The following is an 18219-nucleotide window of genomic DNA, read 5'->3' as shown; positions in this document are numbered from 1 at the left end:
TCTGCTCCACTCAGGAAAACAAGTTTCCACCTTCACTTTTATTTCAAAATCGTGAGGGTTCTCTTGGTGTCGTGTATAAATGCAAGATGATGAAGGGACAAAAGAGGGGATGATGTGGCCTGTGATTAAGGAATTCAGCACAGGGATTAAAGGTGGGACAGATGGTGACAGTGGCAGTGCCCGGCTTGAGGTCCAGACTCAGCTCTGGGCTCTTTTGGTGGATGAGACCTGGGCCACAGCCTCGTCCTTGAGGCCCAAGGTTCGTGCTGAGGATTTTAAGGTCTCCATCAGGCACAGGCAGCAGTGGGCCCAGCAAACTGGACTGAAAAGTTCAAGGTCATAATTGTAGTTAAATAAAACTCAGAAACTCAATCTGGCCCAGGGATGAAATACACCACAGTTTTTCCCACACAGTGGTTTGGCTAACGAAAAGTTTACTGCTGGATTATGAGGCTCCATGACCAGTGGTCGTGGGTGGGGACAGGCAGACACTGCAATGCCTTGACTGGGCTTCATGCCCCACCTAGGGGCTCTGGCCTCGAAGCACTGTCTCCAGGCCCAGGACCCTGCAGCACGCTGCACTGGCCCTGCCCCTCTGCCCTCACCCACTCTCTGGCTGGTCTCAGGGGTCAGACAGCAAAGCAGGTCCCCTAAGCCAGACAGACGTGGCATCAAACCTCATAGCCTTGCAAAGTGATGGAGACACAGCAAAAGCTGATGCCTGTCACCTGTGAATCAGGCTCCAGTTCTGTCACTGAGGCCTGTCACCAAAAGCCCTGAGTCCCCGTTACAGCAGCCTTCTGCTCTTACAGCAGCAAACCCAGCACTGAGCTTTTCTCTTCTCCTCTGTTGGTTCTCCAACGTCTATCATCAGTAGCCACCCCTGCTCCTGATGTCACCCTCCCATGTTAAGGACAGATCCTAGTTCCACTCTCCAGAATCTTGGGTCCTCTGGCTCTGAAAATGCCCTGAATCTCTCCCACCCTCATGTCAGCCCATCAATGACCCTCTTCCTGCCAGCCGCTCCCTCATATACCCAGGGCTCCTGTTAACCTTCCAGCCCTGACTCCTGCGGGATGACAGCCCAAGAAGAACAGGGCACAGGAGTTCCACCCAGCGACGAGAGGGTCTAAGCAGAGATGAGAGTAGGGGCCCAGCCTCTGCTCCTCCTCTTGTTCTGGTGCCTCTGGCTCCATAAATTCCCAGAAGCAAGATGGCGCCATAGGCCTAAAGCTGGCATTAAACCAATATGATTTCAGAGGCAAGACCAAACTGCTGTTCCGAATTTTAGTCCGTGATTGGGCCAAAATGGCATTATCACTTTCCTCGGCAGAGGATCCTCATTTCTGAGTCCCTGCCCTGTGCCAGGGCCAAGGGCTCCGGACGCAGTGGCAGCAAAGCCAAGACTCTCCCCTAACTCAGCACAGAGGCGGGGAAGGAAGACCAGGGCCAGGCAGCAGGCTGGGAGTGGGGGCTGTGGGAGCCGAGAGGGGGATTGGACTAGGGCCAGGGAGGGCCCTGGAGGTAGGTGCTAAGCTGAAGTGTGTGAGGGACCCTCTGGGAGGTCTTGACCCCATGGGATGTGGAGTTGGGTTTTCCTAGCTCTGGCTCCTGCCTCCGTTCCCCCTGGCCCACGGCCCCTGCATGCCTTGGTCCCTGCCTGCTCCTCCCAATGCCACCACATGCCACCTTCGGGCTCTGCTGGGACCTCAGCTCCTCAGCTTCCTGCCCCTCTCCGCCTCCAGCTCTCAGACTTTTCCCCTCCCTGTCACTGAATACAATGTGAGGTCCTTGCTTTGAGAGGGCAGGGAGGGCCTGGGACTGTTCCCACGGTGTCCTGTCAGGGCCAGGCACAAGCTCAAACTTGAATGTGCATATGGGTCACCCAGGCAGAGCCTCGCAGGCCTGGGAGCTTGCACTCTAAGGAGCCCAGGTGCCGTCGATGTTGCTCAGCTTCTGGTCGCAACGCAGGGGCTCCCTTCCTGAGCTCACCACACGCTGGGGTCACTCCGGGCTGTGGCTACCGCTGAGCCTCGATTCTGCCTCCTCCAAAAACCACAAACTCCCCAGGGCAGCACATGTGTCACAGACGTCTTTCTAACAGCTTTATTGAGGTATAATTGACAACAATCAACTCTATGTGTTTAAAGTATACAATGTGGTGAATTTTGACGTATGTAAACAACCATAAAATCATTGCCACAATCAAGATCAACACAGTAAACGTCACTCCCAACAGTTTCCTCTGGGCCCCCTGTAATTCCTCCCACCTCACCCCATGTTTAGGCAACTGACATTGCTTGTCATGATAGATTAGTTTGCACTTTCTAGAATTTTATACATACAAGGTAAGGCAAGATAGGTGGGTGGGGACAGGCAGGAGCTGCAAAGCCTTGGCTGAGGTTCATACCCCACCCAGGGGGCTCTGGCCTGGCAGCCCTGTCTCCAGACCCAAGACCCTGCATCACCCTGCCCTGGCCGTGCCCCTGCCCCTCTGCCCTCATCCACAGCGAGGACACCTCATCACACAAGACACATTCTTTTTTTGACTGGATTCTTTCATTCAGAATAATTATTTTGAGATTCATCCCTGTTGTGGTGTGGACCAATAATTTAGTCCTTTTTATTTATTTATTTTTTATTATTTTTATTTATTTATTTTTTGAGACGGAGTCTCGCTCTGTCACCCACGCTGGAGTGCAATGGCGCGATCTCAGCTCACTGCAAGCTCCGCCTCCCGGCTTCACGCCATTCTCCTGCCTCAGCCTCCCGAGTAGCTGGGACTACAGGCGCCCGCCACCTCACCCGTCTAATTTTTTTGTATTTTTAGTAGAGACAGGGTTTCACCATGTTAGCCAGGATGGTCTCGATCTCCTGACCTTGTGACCCACCCGTCTCAGCCTCCCAAAGTGCTGGAATTACAGGCGTGAACCACTGCGCCTGGCCTAGACCTTTTTATTGTTAGTAGTATTCCATTGTACAGATATGTTGCAATTGGTATATGTGCCTACTACAAATAAAGTTGCTGTGAACGTTCATGTACACATCTTGGTATGGACACACATTTTGTTTCTCTTCGAAACGTATAAAAGTACACGTTTAACTTATTAAGAAGCCATCTTGGCAGGGTGCAGTTGCTCATGCCTGTAATTCCAACACTTTGAGAGGCCAAGATGGGAGGATCATTTGAGGCCAGAAATTTGAGACCAGCCTGGGCAACATACTGACACCCTGTCTCTACAAAAAAAGAAAAGAGAAAGAAAGAAACCATCTAACTGTTTTCCAAAGCTATACCAATTTATATTCCCACCAGAAGTGTATGAGAGTTCCTTCCAGTTGCTCCACATCCTCACCAACACTTGGTATGGTCAGTCTTTCTAATTCAAACATTCTAATGGGTGTGTAGTGCTTTCTCATTGTGGTTTTAATTCATGTCTCCCTAATGACTAATGATGTTGAGCAACTTTTCATGGGAATATTTGTCATCCAAATGTCTTCTTTGGTGAGGCGTCTGTTCAAATCTTTTGCTAATGTTTTGATTGGGTTGTTTATTTCTTATTTATCACATTTGAGAGTTCTTTACATATTCTTGATACAAGCCCTTTATCAGACATGTGCTTTGCAAACAGTTTCTCCCAGTCTATGGTTTGTCTTTTCATGGTTTTTCAAATGTCTTTCAAAGAGCAGAAGTTCTTAATTTTGATGAAGTCCAATTTATCAATTTTTTTCTTTTATGAATCATGCTTTTGGTGTTGTATCTAAGAAATGTTGGTTTCCATTTCAGCGCCTGGCCCTAGGCGTGTATGCCCTTGATGCTCAATCAGTGCTTGTGTCCAGCAGAGCAAAGGTTGAGGCAGGCTGGCCAGGGGACTGTGGCTATAGATGAAGGAAGACTAGAGGTGCTAGGAGACATGGCTCCAGAGGGCTGAAGAAACACTGGTGGTACCTTGAGATGTCCCAGGAGGTGAGCAGGGCAGGCTGCAGCTGGGGAGGGAGGACTGGGGCAGGGAGGTGCAACGTGGGAGCTTGGATGCTGTGTTCTCCTGCCAGTGGTGGCAAATGGCATCTCTCTCCTTTTCTTTCTCTGCCTTCTCTCCTCCTGTCCTTGCTTCTTTCTTTATTTCTACCTTTTTATTTCTTGCTTGCTTGTTTGTGAGCTGGCTTTACATCTCTTTTGTGAACTCTTTGCCCTATCTCTCTCCTGGGGTCTTCTTGCCGATCCATGTAGGGGACCTCTGCATGTAGTAAAGGCACCAACCTTTTCTTTCCTATTGCTCCCAATCTTCCTCAGAATCATGATTTTCTGTCTTTTGACCCTGCCAACCTTTGCAGGCTTTGACCAAACCACCATAGAACATTCTCAGACAAGTCACTTCTCTCGGGCTCCCAGGTGTGCTGTCTCTCCCCAGTGACCCCAGACCTGCTGAGGTGGAGGGAGGGGTCCATCTATTTAGGTGAGGAAGGGGTAGATCTGGGTCTTCTAGAAGAACCTTTGAAAGCTCTGTAGCCAGGTGTGGTGGCACATGCCTGTAGTACAAGCTACTTGGGAGGCTGAGGTGGGAGGATCACTTGAGCCTAGGAGGTCAAGGCTGCAGTAAGCCAAGATTGTGCCACTGCACTCCAGCCTGGGCAACAGAGTGAGACCATGTCTCAAAAAGAAAAAAAAAGAAAGCAAGCTCTGATGCTCAAGAAGACTTGTCATTCTCACAGCCTTTGCTGCCCCCACCAGAAGTTTCCCCATGTTCTGGTGCCCCTGTCTCCTCCCCATCTGCTAGGGCAAGCCGTTTGTGGGAGACAGATCACAATAACAGCATCAGTCTGGAATCTTTAGTCATGAGTGACCAAAACCACAAATGAAAAATTATTGGCTCCTGTAACCAAACCAGGGGAGGCAGGGTGGCACCTAAACTGCCACACAAACATAGTGGCTTAAAACAGCTCACACTGACCATCTCACAGTTTCTGCAGGTCAGAAGTCCAGGCCGGCTCAGTTAGTTCTCAGCTCAGGATTTTATAAGGTTGGAATCAAGGTGTCTGTCAGTCACCGGGGCTTTACCGGGAGGCTCAGGAAGATCTTGGGTCTAGGCTCATCAGAGCATGGGCAGAATCCAGTTCCTCAAGGGTGTGGGACTGAGGTTCCTGTTTCCTGGCAGGTGTCAGCCAGGGCCACCCTTGGCTCCTCAAGGACCCCTCTGGAGTCTCTGGACCAAATATGGGTCCAGTAAAGGAGGCCAAAGCCTTCTCATGCCCAGAATCTCTAACTTTCTCTTCTGCTGCGTCACCTCTGCTTCCAGCCAGCAGAAGTTCCTTGCTTTTAAGGACTCGTGTGATTAGATTGGACCACCCCAGATAATCCAAGATAATTTTTCTATTTGAAGGTCCATGACCTTAATTACATCTGCAAAGGCCCTTTTTTCCCTGTGACCTAACATAGTCCCAGGTTCCAGGGACAAGGGTATGGACATCTTTGGGGAAAGAGCATTCATTTGCCCACTGCAGGGCCTCAAAACCAGGATTCCAGCCCTGTTCAGACTCTGATTTCTCTGTTTTGCTTTGCGTGTTGTTTTAGTCTTTTCCCTGCAGTGAAGGGGCCTGGGGTGCACAGCACAATATTTCCCCAATATATTCAGAGTCACACCCTAAAAACCCTGATGATCAGAAACCAGTGCCCTTTGAAAATCCCCAGGGAAGGGCCTTGATTGACCCAGCTCAGGTCACAGGCCCATCCCTTGGACCAAGCGCATTGTTGGGGGTGCAAGGGATATAAGGTACCATGATTGGTCCAACCTGGCCAAGAGGCCATCCCTGAGGCTAGAGGAGTGAGGTCTCTACTAAAAGATGGAGAGAGGTGCCAGCTACAAACCCAGAAATGATGTTGTGATTATCATCATAGGGGGCCACCTGTGGACCCTGCTAGAGGGGCTCAGGGAGGCTGCTGCCTTAGTGCTTCACTGCAACCCTGTAAGGTCACACTATTATTTTTTTTTTGAGAAAATATATAATAATAATATTATTTATTGTCATTTATGCTGGAAAGCAGTGGTGCAGTCATGGCTCACTGCAGCCTCAATTTCCCAGGCTCACCTCAGCCTCAGCCTCCTCTCACCTCAGCCTCCTGAAACCACAGGCACACACCACCACACCCTGCTAATTTTTAAAATTTTTTTTTTTTTTTTTTTTTGAGACAGAGTCTGGCTCTGTCCCCCAGGCTGGAGCGCAGTGGCACCATCTTGGCTCACTGCAAGCTCTGCCTCCCGGGTTCACGCCATTCTCCTGCCTCAGCCTCCCGAGTAGCTGGGACTACAGGCACCTGCCACCACGCCCTGCTAATTTTTTTGTATTTTTAGTAGAGACAGGGTTTCACGATGTTGGCCAGGGTGGTCTCGAACTCCTGACCTCGTGATCCGCCCACCTCGGCCTCCCAAAGTGCTAGGATTACAGGCTTGAGCCACCGCGCCCAGCCAATTTTTAAATTTTTGTAGAGATGGGGCTCTCACTGTGTTGCCCAGGCTGGTCTTGAGCTCCTGAGCTCAAGCGATCCTCCTGCCTCAGTCTCCCAAAGTGCTGGGAGTACAGGCGTGAGCCACCCCGCCTAGCCGGGTTGCATTATTAACGCTACTCTAATGGCACCAAGTCCCAGCCCCACCACCCACCCGCCTGAGTTTCCTGCTTTGTAAAATGGGACTAATAAGAATCTGTGCCTGGCCAGGCTGTAGGGCTGCTGGGGAAGCAGAGAGGAGGGTGTGTGTGAAGAGGAGCCTTCGTGTGTGTGAGGAGGCCTTTGGCCAGAGCCTGGGAAGGACTTCTGGAGCCCTCCAGCTGTCCAGCCCACCTCTCTCCCAGGGCAGCAGAGCCACGGGCAGAGAGATCTGGCGGGCCTAGTGGGAGCAGGGCTGCCCAGCCTGCACCTGGCCAGGCTCTGCTCCATGAAAAGGCAGCCATTCAGGGCCAGCTTGGATGGCGGCCGGGTGACGAGAGACAGGGAGCCCTGTGCTCCAGAGAGGAAGCAGGCCTCCGCGTGGCCTCAGCGTGGGGCAGAGCTGCCAGCTCGGGAGGGGAGGCGCCCGAGAGGGAAGACTAAGCTAGTGTTCGGGGCCGAGGGGCTGAAAGGAGGCTGTGTGTACCCAGGCGGGCCGCCCGGCGGGCGGGATGTGAGTCATGGTGGCCTGGGGGAGGGTGCTGCCTGGGCTCAGCTGTCCAGGGCAAGGGACACAATGCCCACCGTGGGTGAATGTGTGGCAGTGTGTGCTGGGGGTGGGGCTGAGGCTCTGCACATCTGCCCAGGCCGCCCCAGGCTCCCTGGGGTGGGCACACCCCATTGCCCTCTGAATATGGCTGCCCCTCCTCCCTGCCCGGGTCTCCTCCAGGCGGCCACGCTGGCGATGTGGTCCTGCAGTTGCTCAGCCAGTGGGCATCAGTCCCGCCCTCCTGCGTGCTGCCCACCAGGAAAACGGAGAGGCCGGTCCCTGCTCTTAGTGGTGCCCCGTGTGGTGGGACAAGTGGAGGAGGGACAGACAGAGGAGGCTCGTGCAAGGGAACGCCAGCCAAGGAGGGAGCGCCTGCTCCAAGGGAGGGGGCATTTGAGGTGGGTTTTGAAAGATGAGCAGGAACTCACTGGATTCTAAAAGACGGGTGGGGAGAGCACATTTGAGCAGAAGGAAGGCTGGGATCTGAGTGAACAGAGACCAGGGTTGCTGGATTGAGGTTGGGGGCAGATGCGGGTGGTGTTAAGGGTTTGTGGACAGTGCCCAGAGGGCCCTGAAGGTCATGGGAGGCACAGACTTGAGAACTTGGGCAAGGATCACAAGGGCTGCTCACGGAAGTAACAGGGCCCTGCCTGGTCCTGAGCCCCTTCCCAAGGGCCTACCAGGCAGAGTCTCACTGGTAGCAGAAGAGCTGGCTCGGGGAGGCCCCTTCCACCTGGGAAAGGCCATGGGCATGGTGTGTGTGTGTGTGTACGCCTCTGCCTATGTGTGTGTGGATGGGTGTGTGTGTGTGTTTACCAAGTGTGCTTGTATCTCAGGTGTGTGAGTGTGTACATGTGAGGGTTACGTGCACGCCTGTGTATCTGACCTCTATGTGTATAGGCATGGTTTGTGTCTCTCCAAATATGCATGTGTGTCTGTGTGTGTATGCATGTCCCTGGGTGTGTGTGTTCATGCGTCTGGGTTCACACATATGCCTGCGTGTTTCTGTGTGTGTGTTTGTGAGAGTGTGTGTCTATGTGTGCCCACCAACGCCCCTGCCGATAGCAGCCTAGGTGCAGCCCCGCCGCCCTGTGTCCGGGGCACGCTGCTCCACTCCTTCTTTGCCTTCTGAGCCCTCTTTGCTGGGCTTCCAGTTCCTCGGCATCTTTGAACTCCAGCTTCTCTCTCTGGCTGCCCAGCTCCACCCTGACTTGCCTGGATCCCACACTCAAAAAGCCCAGAGCAGCCAATGGGTGCCTGGGCACAGGAAAGGGTCCAGAGAGCTGCCCAGCCCCAGAAGGAGCTGCGTCCTCCCTCCACTGGCCAGCCTGCGGCTCCTCCCCACCCAAGAAAGCAGGGCTGATCAGGAGCACGTGTGGAGGCATTTACCAGCACCTCCCACCTGGTTCTCCAGCCTTCTGGGACTCTCGTCTAGGGCTTTGTTTTGGATGACCTGAGAGTCCCAGGGGCTTGGCATGAGTGGGAGACCGGGGCTGGGCATCTCTGCGGCTGCTGAGTGAGCCTCTGGAACCAAGTTTTCTTGATAACAGCAGCTTCCTTTGACGGAGCTGCCCACTCCAGGCTGTTCTCATGGGGCTGCAAATCTTAGGACTTGTCCCAACCACAGAAGGGAATGCATAACCCAGGCCTGGCCAACTGTCATACGCCCGCCCCCACGATGTGATCATTGGCCTAGGTTGGGGACATGACTGAAGCGAGACTAGTGAGAGTCCTTCCCTGGACATCCGTATACAGAGGCCGAGACAGGGAAAAACCTCTCTTTTCTCTGAGGTCCCTGAAATGAGGTGACAAATGCCTCAGCCCATCTGCGAGCCTGTGTTTCTCCTGCTCTTCATGAAGAAGCCTGCGGACCTTAAGGAAGAGCTAGGGGCTGGGCAACTGTCCAGAGAGAGAGGCTGCGGAGGGAGAGGGGATCCTGATATATGAGCCAACAAATCCCTCTGGCTGGAGCTACCTTGGGTCGGGCTGCTGTCTCTCACAACCAGAGGAGCCCTGGGCGATCCCTGCCTGGAACCACACAGCTGGGTTTCCAGGGAGCACCTTTGCCTGGCCCTCGACATGCCTCATCGTTCCTCCCTGGCCTTCTCAGATCCTGCACAGAGGCTGTGGACACCCTCTTCCACTCCTCAAGCTCCTAAACCCACTTCTGCGTCCTCAACTGCCACCTATTTCAGTGGGAAAGTTTAACTTCCTTAACTCGTTCCTTTCTGGCCCCAATTTCTTCCATTGCCGCTTCCCCATCCTGTCCTCCTCCTGCCCAGGTTCAATGAAGCAGTGGCCCTCCTCTGGCCCTGGCTCAAGGCCAACCAAGACAGCAGGGATTGGAGGGCTCAAAACAGGTGGTTCCCAAACCTGCCTACAGTTTGAGACTCACCGGGAATCTCTGGGGAATGACAGTCTCCTAGGCAGCATCTCTGCATGCAGGCTCTGGAATTGGTAAGAAGCAGCAACTCTGGGAGTGCAAGGTGGCTTCCTGGTTGTTGGGCTTGGCTTTATTGGGCAGGACTGGGCCATGGAAGGGCACCTCAGGGTTCCCCACAGCATGATGCTGCCTGGCATGCTGTTTCTATGAGGGCCCTGCTTGCAGCCATTTTTTTTTTCTTTTCTTTTCTTTTTTTTTAAGATGGAGTCTTACTCTGCTGCCCAGGCTGGAGCGCAGTGGCACAATCTCGGCTTACTGCAACCTCCGCCTCCCGAGTTCAAGTGATTCTCTTGCCTCAGCCTCCCAAGTAGCTGGGATTACAGGCACCCACCACCACGCCCAGCTAATTTTTGTATTTTAGTAGAAATGGAGTTTCACCATGTTGGTCAGGCTGGTCTCGAACTCCTGACCTCATGTGATCTACCCGCCTCGGCCTCCCAAAGTGCTGGGATTACAGGCCTGAGCCACCACGCCCGGCCACATGCAGCCTCTTTAAACTTCTTCCTCTTTCAGTTCAACGCCTTGTGATCTGGGCTTCTTTCTGGCCCAGTCTTCCCTTGGGCAAGGGGACTTCCCAGACTCCAGACCACCCATGCCTTGAAGACATGGTCATCTCCTCCTACCTCTGTGCTTGCTCCATCCTGGCCTCCTCCTCCTCCCACCCCTTCAAAGGAAGACCTGTCCCCCAGGGAAATGTGTTCTCCCTTTTCATTTTCCATGCCTACTTCCCTTCCCACCCTAGATCCACACACTGCCTTGGCTTCACAGGGGAGCCATTTCTGGGAGACACCAGTTTACCTGGGGGCACTCTCCCAGTGCTTGTCTGGGCAATGACCCCCTTGACTCAGCAGCCTTGAGATCCCTCCTGCACTGCCCTGCAGGATGGATCTGGTTCTCTGCAGCAGATATTGGTGGCCTTCAAGGACCAGAGGTAGTTGAGAAAGCGTAGGTCTCACCCCACCCTTCCCCATCAGGTGGCATGTTACAATGAAATCAACATTCAGACCCAACGGCTACCCTACTGGAAACATCTGTTAGCACGAAGCACAGAAACAGATACCCTGCCTCTGCCCACGAGCTCAGGGAAGTCGCACCCTGTCCTGTCACAACAGCTTTTGTCAGGGCGAATTCAAGGACACACTCACCAATGACTAGCTAATCTCCAGTCAGAGCACCACCTGTGGGGGCCCAGAACCACTCAGAGAAAGTTCTAGATCCGGGGCACTGCCCTGCTGGTGGCTGGGCTCGTCCAGGCACAGGCAGAGGGGACTTGCGGTGCCTCTTCCCAGGCACACATCTTCAGCAACACTTTTTGTACTACAGAACAATGATTTCCAACCCTCCCCTGTTAATGTACAGACCCTCTGCTGTGACAGTAGACAACCACATTTGAAGTGCTGGCTGTGGCTGCCCCTGGAGTGTAGACTGCTGCTCAGGGTCTTTCAAAAACACCAACTAAGATTAACTCACACGCTCACAAAATCACAGCAGCACTGAGGTGATTACAGCCCGCATAGCTGCCTGTCCGTGGTCCCTGCTGGGCTCTGCGCTCTCGCCCCACGATGGCCACCTCTTTGCAAGGCATGCAAGACTCCTCACCTTCGGCTTTGGGGGTCCCTCTGACCCAAGTTGGCCCCCACCTTGTCCAGTCAAGCCACTGACTCAGTGTGTTTTCTGGCCAGCCAGATACTCCCACCCTTGGGTCTCTGTAGCCCTCGCCTCTGAGCAAAGGCCTGTGCTGGGGTCACCGGCAGGGTCGGATTCCAACCTATTCTGGAAGGTCGAAGGGGTGGGATATAAAAGAAAGTGGAGGTGGAGGTGGGGATGGGCTGAGGGGCCAAAAGATGTACTGGGGAAGGGGGCATTTCTTGGGGTCCTCCAAAGTCCCAGCTCATGAGCTTCCCCCTCCAAGGGAGCAACCTGAGGTGCACAGAGTAGCCTTGTGACAAGGACACAGAACCCACCTCAACCTTGGCTTGGGACTCCTGCAGCCTATGCAGCCAGCTCATCCGTCACCCACCCTCTTCTCCTGGGATCCACCACTCTGGAACTTCCCTCTATCTCTGGGCTTTGCCTTCAGCCAGGGTTGGGGACAGCAGGAAGACAGATCCCATCGCAGACAGGCCTGCCTTCCTCAGGGCCTCGCTTAAATCCACAGGAATCTGCTGGGGCAGGTGGAATTGGCCAGATTGGCGGTGGGGGGACCACTGTGCTTGCCATAGGGACTGGCCCAGCTGCCCCACAGGGGAGAACATCGGAGTAATAGGGGAGGCTGACCCGAGCCTGGCCCGGCTCCACACTCCCCACCCCCACCCCAACATCAGGGACTCGCATTTAATTGTCATTCATTTCCCCTCTCTGAGTTCAAACTAGGCACAGATCAAATGATTCCATGATGACAAACTGCCTGTCTCAACTGACCAGATTCCAGTGGCAAACACTACGCTGACCTTGGGCAGCTCCCTCTGCTCCCATCTCCTCGGGCCCTTGTGCTTCTGGGACTTTGTGGAGTAGGCTGGACATCAATGATAACACTAACAGTAGCCGGCCTGCCACCAAGCTCTTTACATAGGTGACGCCTATGTCTGTGCTTCATTGGCGTCATCTCACAAGGCCCTGAGCTAGCAGGAAATTGAGGTCTCAAGGGGAAAAGCCACCTGCCCCCAGTGACAACCAGGAAGTGCAAGACTCTGACCCAACCCCCATGCCTGACATCCCCAAACATGGGCTCAAAACCCCTTCCCCGGGACGGCTGTGTCCACCCCTCAGCAGGAGGAGGAGACCCCACAGCACCGGGTGAGAGGTCAGTGCTGAAGCCAGGGAGGCAGTTCTCAGCAGGGCACCTGTGTGGAGCCAGGGAAGCCAGGGCCACACTTGCAGGGTGAAGTGGGGAACCCGGAAGGCTGGGCAGTGGAGCAAAATGCTTGGTGCCCTGCGGGAACGGGTGGCCAAGGTGACACTGGGATGAAGGCAGCCGTGGAGCTGCAGGAACTGTGGGTGGCCCTCAGTGGCAGGCAGCCAGGCCAACAGGGGCTTTGGGCTGCCCGTCAGCCCCTCCCCTGCTCTGGAACTTTTGGAGGGCCATTACAAAGGGCATCAGCCCCAAGATACTCCTCTGGAATTCTGCCTGAAAGGCCCTTCACATTCCCTAATTGGCACTTACAACATTCAAGAACATTCTATGGTACCTTAAGTTTCTCCTCCCCCTCCAAGGGGCCCTTGAACCTTAAGGATAGGGCAGAAGGGGCTCCTCACCCTGGCCTCGAGGGCTTAGGATCCAGCTGGGGACCCCCAGCCTCCCTGTGTGCTGGGCAGGAAAGTAGCTCCTTGTCACTGCTGTCCCTGGGAAAGAAAAAAAGGTTGAAGAAGGGCTCAGAGCCAGCCTTCAGACCAGGCAGGAAGGGTTCAGAGCCAGCCTTCAGGCCATGCAGGCCTCCTGGATGTGCTTACTAACTCTGGGCTAGCTGCTCTGTGAGCTGGCTGGGACTTCCCCTCTGCACCCCAGTTTCCTCCCCTGTAAGGTGGGAATAATAGTGCGTGCCTCTAGGATTAAGTGAACCAGTCACGCATGGGCTGAGAACCAGGTTTGGCATATTGTAGCTGCTCAGTGCGTTAGCTGTTATGATTGGACCACAACGTGCTTCCGTTTCAATTCTATGGGCATTTTGGAGGTCCTGCTGGATGCTAAGCACCGAAACCTCAACCCGGAACAAGACCAGAACAACCTGAACAACAGCAGGACCAGCGATGGCTCTCCCTGCTGGAGGATTCCGGAAGTCACCTGGCTCGACCAAGCCCCTTTGGTGTTCTCTGTGAGCCCACTCCCCAGAGCAGCTAGGCCTGATGTGCACAAGCAGACTAATAAAGGCTTGAGGACAAAAAGGGTTTTGAGTGATAGGTGAAAAAAGAAAGGAGATAAGGCTGGGCCAACAGGCCTTCCCTTGTTGGTGGGAGCCCTCAGAGATGGGAGGAACCCCAGAGGAGAAGAGAGGGACATGGTGGGGGCACAAAAAAGGCTTCCAGAGCCACAGCCTGGGCGAATCCCGACATGGAGCCCAGCCTCATACGGCCTCTTTCCCTAGTGGTTGGCTTTGCTCCTGGCCTTAGGTAGCCCAACAGCTGGGCAAGGGGTCTGCCTGTGCAGGGGAAAGGTGCAGGGGCAGAAGGTAGCAGAGGGAGAAAAGGACACCCTGTCTGCCTCTAGCCCCAAATACAAGTCCGAATGGGGCCAGAGGGAAATGGCCGAGCCTTGGGGTGCCCCAGGGTCTTGGAGGGGACTGGGTGTTCAGGTTTCGCACAAGTTCAGGAGGGGCCGGCGACCCCCCTCCCCCCGCCCCGGGAGGGTCCGCCAGGGACAGGCGTCCCCGGGATTGGAGGTGACCCCCCGTGGGCTCCGAAGCCCCGCCTCGGCCATGCACTGTCTGCTAGGCGCGCTTGGGGAGCCTAGGGGCCGTCTCGGAGAAATGGGGTGGTCCCCGCCAGGCGGTGGCGGGGCGGGCCCGGGGCGCCGAAGGGGTTAAGGCACCTGGGCCACCGCCCCTGCCGGCCCCTCCTCCCGCGGCCGGGAAGAGGAAAGTCGCGGCGGGGGCGCGGCCCGGCCTCCGTCCCCGCCCGCGCCTGCCGTCCCGCCGGCCCGAGCCGCGGCGCCCAGAGCTTGCGAGCCGCTCGCCCCTCCGCCGCTCCGGCCCGGGCCGCCATGTCGTTGTGGTGAGTGGGGCGGGGGACCGTCGGGGGCCTGGGCGGTGGCGCGGGCCCGGGGCTCCCCCTCCTCCGTGGCCACAGACGGGCGCCGGGACTCCCGAGCTGGGAGATGCCCCCGCGCGCGCCGCGCCGGCCTCAGTTTCCCGGGGGCGGATGGGCGGGCGCGCCGGCGGCGGCGGGAGATGTTCGCGGTACGCGTCCCCGGACCCGTGGGGGGCGGCGGGGGGTCTCCGGGCGCCGCGCTCAGCTCCCCGACCCCGCGGCCCTGGACACCGCTCCAGGACCCCGGCGGCTGGGACCCCAGGTCTTGCCGGCAGCTGGGTCCCCTCGCCCTTCCAGACCCCCGAGGGCCCCCTGCGCCCGGGCCACTCTCCTCCTCTCGGGGCTTCCTTCCGCGGGACCTCGGACCGCCGCCCGCCCGGCCCCTCTCCTCCCCTCCCAGGCTTTCCCTACGAATGGAGTGGACCCGGCAGGTGGAGCGCCCGCAGCCCAGGGCCTCGCCGCCTTGCCGGTGCACCCCCCGACCTCCCCCATCCCGGCCTTGGTGGGCGGCTTCCCTGGAACCCCTAGGGCTGGCAGGGCAGGATCGGAGCCCTCCGTTTCCTCCCCAGAGAGCTGGACCTTGGGTCACACCCCCCAGCCTGCACCTAAGGTGCCCCTGTCTTCCTCCAACCACATGCCCCAGCAACCTGGGGACCCTATGGGGAAAATGTCGCTCTATGGGGCTCAGCCTGCATTCACCCTGGTGCCTGGACCTGCAACCGGACCAGCCCTCAGGGCAACCCAGGCGTCTCCACGGGCTCCCTGTTTCTCCTGGCACCCTGCTCCTCCCCCTTCGAGGTCAGCAGCATCTCTCTGCTAGGCTAGCCCTGGAAGGCCACTCTGCTGTCCCCAGAGCTCTCAGCCCCCAGGTCTCCACTGGGGAGGGTCGGGCAGGTGTCCTGGCAGCCCCCGAAGCGTGAGATGAAGAGAGAAGGTCCTTCAGGGCAGGGACTCAGGCCCCAGGGCTTGGGACGACCCGCACTCCTGGCAGAGAGCTCTAATTTCTGCTTCTGAAATGGGTGTGACCGGGACGGGGGGAGCGGGGGGGCGTCTCTAGGCAAGAAGGGTCCTTCAAGGGCTGGGGCTGCGAATGTGCCCCCTCCCAGGGAGTAGAGCTGGAGCCTCATGTCTTCTAATGGGGTGTTATGAGCTGGGGATGTTAAGGTAGGGGTGGGGGCAGTGCCATGCTAGAGGTGCTCACTGCATCCTTGGGCCTCCATCAACCATGAGGGCTGCTCTTTGTGGGGTGAGACAGACTGGAGAAGGGGGAAGAGGGCCAGTCTTCCTCAGGTCCCAAGCTCCAACCGCTCTCCAGTGTGTCCCACATGTGATGGAGCTCCCGGGCGGCACAGAGGGTCAGAGGGTGCCCTTGCAATGACTCTGGCTCTGAGTTGCCTAATGATACCGATACCTACTGCTGTGGGGGTTGCACAGGGAAATGAAAGTCACTGGGGTTCCGGGGTGGGGAACAGGGCAGAGGTTTCCACCTGAGGCCCTCCTGATAAGGTGACAGCATTCCCCCAACTGTGCACCCGCTGCCTGGTACTTTATATAGCACTCCAATCCTGTGTTTTAGCCCCATTTGGGGGAAAAAGAAATCGTGGCTCAGAGAGGTTGAAAACCACTCATTCAGCTTGTAAGCGTCGGGGCCTGATTCCACAGTGCTCCTTGAGGAGAGGGCAGAGTGGGAGAAAGAGAGGGCAGGGTGGGAGAGGAAGCGGGACCCTACCCTGATCGCTTAGGGACTCCGGGACTCAGCCTGTGCCCAGGTCCACTTGCCCATCTGGGACCACCCAGCCTCCCAAAGGGGGTGCCACGAGAGTCCTGGGCTCATCTTTTCTCTCTCCTCTGTACGGTCCGCTCTCCCCCACAGGAAGAAAACCGTCTACCGGAGTCTGTGCCTGGCCCTGGCCCTGCTCGTGGCGGTGACGGTGTTCCAGCGCAGTCTCACCCCTGGTCAGTTTCTACAGGAGCCTCCGCCACCCACCCTGGAACCACAGAAGGCCCAGAAGCCAAATGGACAGCTGGTGAACCCCAACAACTTCTGGAAGAACCTGAAAGATGTGGCTGCGCCCATGCCCATGGCCTCTCAGGGGCCCCAGGCCTGGGATGTGACCACCACTAACTGCTCAGCCAATATCAACTTGACCCACCAGCCCTGGTTCCAGGGCCTGGAGCCGCAGTTCCGGCAGTTTCTCTTCTACCGCCACTGCCGCTACTTCCCCATGCTGCTGAACCACCCGGAGAAGTGCAGGGGCGATGTCTACCTGCTGGTGGTTGTCAAGTCGGTCATCACGCAGCACGACCGCCGCGAGGCCATCCGCCAGACCTGGGGCCGCGAGCGGCAGTCCGCGGGTGGGGGCCGAGGCGCCGTGCGCACCCTCTTCCTGCTGGGCACAGCCTCCAAGCAGGAGGAGCGCACGCACTACCAGCAGCTGCTGGCCTACGAAGACCGCCTCTATGGCGACATCCTGCAGTGGGACTTTCTCGACACCTTCTTCAACCTGACCCTCAAGGAGATCAACTTCCTCAAGTGGCTGGACATCTACTGTCCCCACGTCCCCTTCATTTTCAAAGGCGATGATGACGTCTTCGTCAACCCCACCAACCTGCTAGAATTTCTTGCTGACCGACAGCCACAGGAAAACCTGTTCGTGGGCGATGTCCTGCAGCATGCTCGGCCCATTCGCAGGAAAGACAACAAATACTACATCCCAGGGGCCCTATACAGCAAGGCCAGCTATCCGCCGTATGCAGGCGGCGGTGGCTTCCTTATGGCCGGCAGCCTGGCCCGGCGCCTGCACCATGCCTGCGACACCCTGGAGCTCTACCCGATCGACGACGTCTTTCTGGGCATGTGCCTGGAGGTGCTGGGCGTGCAGCCCACGGCCCACGAGGGCTTCAAGACTTTCGGCATCTCCCGGAACCGCAACAGCCGCATGAACAAGGAGCCGTGCTTTTTCCGCGCCATGCTCGTGGTGCACAAGCTGCTGCCCCCTGAGCTGCTGGCCATGTGGGGGCTGGTGCACAGCAATCTCACCTGCTCCCGCAAGCTCCAGGTGCTCTGACCCCGGCCGGGCCACTAGGACAGGCCAGGGCACGTGCTCCTGAGCCCCCATGGTATCGGGGCTGGAGCCGCAGTGCCCAGGCCTAGCCCTTGGTCCCCAAGGGGTGGAGGGTTGAGGCCTACGTGCCACTGGGTGTGGTGGGGTGCAGGTAGCCAGAAAGGGACCTCCCTGTGTGGATAATTCTAGGAAACTGAGGCCCTCTCTGAGGAGCGAGGCGCCAGGCCCTGGCAGCCCTCCTGACCTGGGTCCGTTGCTGGCCCCCTCAGATGTGGTGGGAGGTCCTGGTGACCGCTGGAGGAACGCTGTGCTCAGGTACCTGGGCTAGGCCTGGCCTGATGGGTCTGTGGCCGCCCCGTGTCTTCACAGGGAAGAGTCTTCTGTGAAATGCCTCAGTCTCCCCAGAGGCCAGGCGGCCCTGGCAGGAGAAACTCAACCCTGTGCAGGCTCACAGGCAACCCCTAGTCCACGCCCTGGTCTCCTGGGAGAGAGGGCCCAGCAGGCTCCCCGCAGCCCCAGGCCTGCCTGGAGACGGGCCACCTCTGCAACAGGGCCTCCGCTCCTGGCTGTGTCCTGTAAGGTCTGGAAGGGCGACCACTCTGACTACCTCAGCGCCCCTCAGAATCTCCCTGGGGCTGCAGCCCTACCCTACCCCGACACAGGGCAGAAGAGCAGCGCTCCTGGCCCCCCGAAGTCCCAGAGCTGCTGACCCCCGCCCAAGGCAAGTCCCTCCCACAGCCCCCACACCCCCAGGCCTGGCTCCCTGGCTGTAAAGCAGCCG

General features: G+C 57.0%; 1 protein-coding gene across 1 annotated transcript; it reads left to right on the top strand.

Moving 5' to 3' along the window:
* The first annotated feature begins 14265 nt into the window (after positions 1–14265).
* Positions 14266–17634, top strand: B3GNT7 (UDP-GlcNAc:betaGal beta-1,3-N-acetylglucosaminyltransferase 7). The gene is made up of 2 exons (XM_032753909.2): positions 14266–14337; positions 16247–17634. Exons 1-2 carry the CDS (start codon positions 14327–14329, stop codon positions 17439–17441), a joined length of 1206 nt encoding a protein of 401 aa, XP_032609800.1. The 5' UTR covers positions 14266–14326; the 3' UTR covers positions 17442–17634.
* The last annotated feature ends 585 nt before the right edge of the window (positions 17635–18219 follow it).

The sequence above is a fragment of the Hylobates moloch genome, unplaced genomic scaffold (genome assembly GCF_009828535.3).
Source record: "Hylobates moloch isolate HMO894 unplaced genomic scaffold, HMol_V3 SCAFFOLD_1, whole genome shotgun sequence".
Lineage (NCBI taxonomy): Eukaryota > Metazoa > Chordata > Mammalia > Primates > Hylobatidae > Hylobates > Hylobates moloch.
This window is presented reverse-complemented; position numbering and strand designations above follow the sequence as displayed.